General features: G+C 60.9%; 1 protein-coding gene across 1 annotated transcript; it reads right to left on the bottom strand.

Annotated features, from left to right (window-relative positions):
- Positions 1-930: 930 nt before the first annotated feature.
- LOC133899915 (probable glycosyltransferase 6) lies at positions 931-2,805 on the bottom strand. Its single transcript, XM_062340949.1, has one exon. It carries the CDS (start codon positions 2,589-2,591, stop codon positions 1,161-1,163), a length of 1,431 nt encoding a protein of 476 aa, XP_062196933.1. The 5' UTR covers positions 2,592-2,805; the 3' UTR covers positions 931-1,160.
- Between the last annotated feature and the right edge of the window lie 517 nt (positions 2,806-3,322).

The following is a 3,322-nucleotide window of genomic DNA, read 5'->3' as shown; positions in this document are numbered from 1 at the left end:
TTATTGCATTAAAAAATTATAAAAATAAAAAAGTCTCACTCGCTCGTCCCCAACGGTGTGTGGACGTGGACCCCATTGCTGATGGCCCAGCCATCGCTTCCCATTCTTGCTTCTGAAGCTCTAACGTCTGACCAGTGATCACGTGCGTAGGAGGAGCAGTCAGTTACGATGGCGCGCTCCCTCCCCGTCTAGGATCCTGCTCCTCCTACATCCCGTGGCTCGTGCTCTCCCCAGATCCACAGTTGACTTCGCAATCCAATGGATCCTCTTCTCGCAGGTTGACTTCCCTCATGGCTGACCTGCCCATCGTGACGTCGATCCCGATCGAGATCCAGTGCCCGGCTTTGCCCTGCTCCCCTGTTCGTCCCGCAGGCATGACAGGTGGGGATGGGAAATTGGGAATGGGATGGTGGCATGGTGCTTTTCCTCCAGCGACGATAGAATCGTCGGTCGCCAGAGCTCATCGGCAGGAGCTGTTCTGGTTCCTGCTCTTACCGCAGCCCTCGGAAGTGAAAATGAAAGATGGGGAGGGGACGACATGAACCCCGCCGACGCAAGAGCCACGGCACCAACACATCCACGCACTCTTCGTTCTCCAAGGATTAGGAACTTGTTCGTGGCGCGGAAGAAACTCACAAATCATAGGAGTCTACATTTTTTCTCAAAGAAAATTTTATTATCTCTTATCATTATATCAAAAAGATACAAGAGTCTACAAAATCAACATAGAGAAAATTAGACCATCTTGGAATTCCAAACAAGCCCGGACCATCAAACGAACGGAAGTATCAAAACGCGGTGAAAAGCATTGTTAACTGGACACTCATCTTCAATTTTTTTTTTGTTAAATCGGATATTTCGAATCCGAGTCGAATTCTGATAAGTTGATATTTCACGTGTCCAATTCAGACATCTAAATCCGAGTGCGTGTCGGGTGTAAAGCGGAGGGGAGGTAAACCGATCAAACGGAAGTGTCCAAACCGATGGGAACAAGGCCCAAATCTGTCGACATTTACGAACACATTTTGCAGTTTGATGTCTTATCCATATGCAGCGAACTCTAATCTTGTCTTTGCCGCTCCTGATCACCTGTCGCGGTCGCAGCGAACTCCAGCGCCTTCCGCTGAGGAGTCACGAGCCGCGCCGTCGAGCGTCAGCGATCACCGCGCGGCCGGGTAGCCGAACGGCAGCGGCCGCACGCTGTCGCTGAGCGGGCCCGCGTGGCGGAACCCGTACGCGCGGAGCACCTGGTCGTCCGCGAACCCCAGCGCGCGGCGGATCCCGTCGGCGCACCGCTTGCGGGAGTACATCATGTTGGGTCTCCCGCCGCAGGGCTGGCACCCCGTGAAGTGCGTGATGAACGGCCGCCGCCACCCGGACTGCCCGCCACCGTCCGGCCCCGGGACCCCGGCGCGCCTCACCGCCGCGTTCCTCGCCGCCGCGTACCGCAGGTGCTCCCGCTCCGCGTGCCGACGCCGGAGCCCCCTCGCCGCGTCGCGGGCGACGCCGCGGCCCCGCTCGACGGCCTCGTACCGCGCGGCCACGCCACCGAGCCGGTCCACGATCTCGGCCCAGTATCCCTGGAAGTAGTACCCCGTCTCGAGGTAGGTCTGGTTCCCCCACCGGTCCCGGTGCTTGAGGAGCAGGTACACGAGCGCCGACTGGTCGTCGGACTCGTCGTTGGCCTTGCCGGCGAGTGTCTCCCTCAGCGTCTTCCCCCACTCGGTGTACTCCGGCGAGGCGGGACCCATCCGCGCCCACGCCTCCATGAGGTCGAGTGACCACTGGCAGTTGCGGATGAGGAACACACCGGCGTTGAGCCCCACCCACGACCGCGCCTCGTACACCTCCTTCTCCCAGCCGTAGACGACGAGGTTGTGGCCGCTGTACTTGTCAAGCGGGAGGGAGAAATCCATGTCGGTGAGCACGGCGTCGGCGTCGACCCACCAGACCCACTCCGCCTCCGGGTGGGCCAGCATCGCTGCGCGGACCGCCGGGATCTTGGCCCAGTACGCCACCATGGACGGCTCCAGCAGCGCCGTGTTGTAGAGGAGCTCGATCCCGTGGAGCCGGCAGTAGTCGAGCTTGTTCTTGAGGAACCGGAGCAGGAGGTGGTCGCCGCCGGAGCCGCGGCACGGCTCCGCCTGCGACCCGGATACCATCACCACGCGCCCCGCGACCGCAGCGCCGTCGAGCCCGCGCGAGCGCAGCCACGCCGCGCGCTTGGCGTCCCAACCCGTGACGCGGCGGTTGACGGCGTAGGACACCGCCGGGTCGTCGTAGAACGTGCTAGGCCCCTTCCCCACGCCGACGACGCCGACGGCGTCGCGCGCGGCGGCGGCGGCGGCGGAAAAGGACGAGGCGGGGGAGGGGAAGGCGACGAGGTTGGGCACGGGCGCGGGCGCGAGGACGGACGCGGAAGCCAGGAGCAGGATCGCGGCCCCCACGGCGCCCGCCGCGAACGCCAGCGCCTCGCGCGCGCGCCCGGCCGGGAGCACGAGGCGCCCGTGCGGCCTCGGCGCCCCCGCGGCGGCGCCGCCCTTGCCCGCGGACGCCGAGACGCAGAACGCCGCGGCCTCCGATGATGCCATGCTCGCGTGGGTCGCGCGGGAAACCCCCAAGAGGCAGCAGTGCCAGGAGCCGGACGCCGCGCGCCCCTGCGTGGTTTTAGGCGGGGAAAAGGGGCAAAAGCCAAAGGCGTCGCGCGTCGCGAGGTGGCTTTTTCTGACGCGGGAGACGGGGAGACTGGCGTCGCACTGTGGCGTGAGTGTGACGAGAGGAGGCGGAAACTGGAGGGTTCGGCCGGGGCGGCCGGGCGGGGTGCGGCAGCTGCCGAGTGCCGAGAGAGCGGAGAAGGCCGCGGGGTCGCGTGAGGAATACTCGGCGTCGGCCTCGGGTCCGGGCACGCGGCGCGGGCTAGGGTTGGGTGAAGTGGGCGTCGGCCGCGGCCGTGTAGATGTGGGGGTGGCAATTGAGATCCTCGCTTCATAGAATTGGAGTCACAGTGACTTCGTAACGTCGTGAGCCGTTCAATCTTAAATGTAATGTAAGGTAACATTCGACACTACAATATTTTGCGAACAGTATAACTGTCACAGTAATTTAAGAACAGTTAAATTGCTACAGTACCAACTATAAGTTAGACCATGTATAGTTTCGTTATCACTTATTTTGCGTGACAAGTTTTGGCAAGACAAACTTGATATGGGGTCATTTTACTCTCCTCTGAGGACGAAGAAAATTCTAATTTACCTTAAATTCAAATCAGATAAAATAATTAAATATATTTTCTTATACTCTAACCTTACTAAGACAAAGCTAG

Source organism: Phragmites australis, chromosome 19 (genome assembly GCF_958298935.1).
Source record: "Phragmites australis chromosome 19, lpPhrAust1.1, whole genome shotgun sequence".
Taxonomy (NCBI): Eukaryota; Viridiplantae; Streptophyta; class Magnoliopsida; order Poales; family Poaceae; genus Phragmites; species Phragmites australis.
The sequence above is the reverse complement of the archived record's forward strand: the minus strand, read 5'-3'. Positions and strand labels throughout refer to the sequence as shown.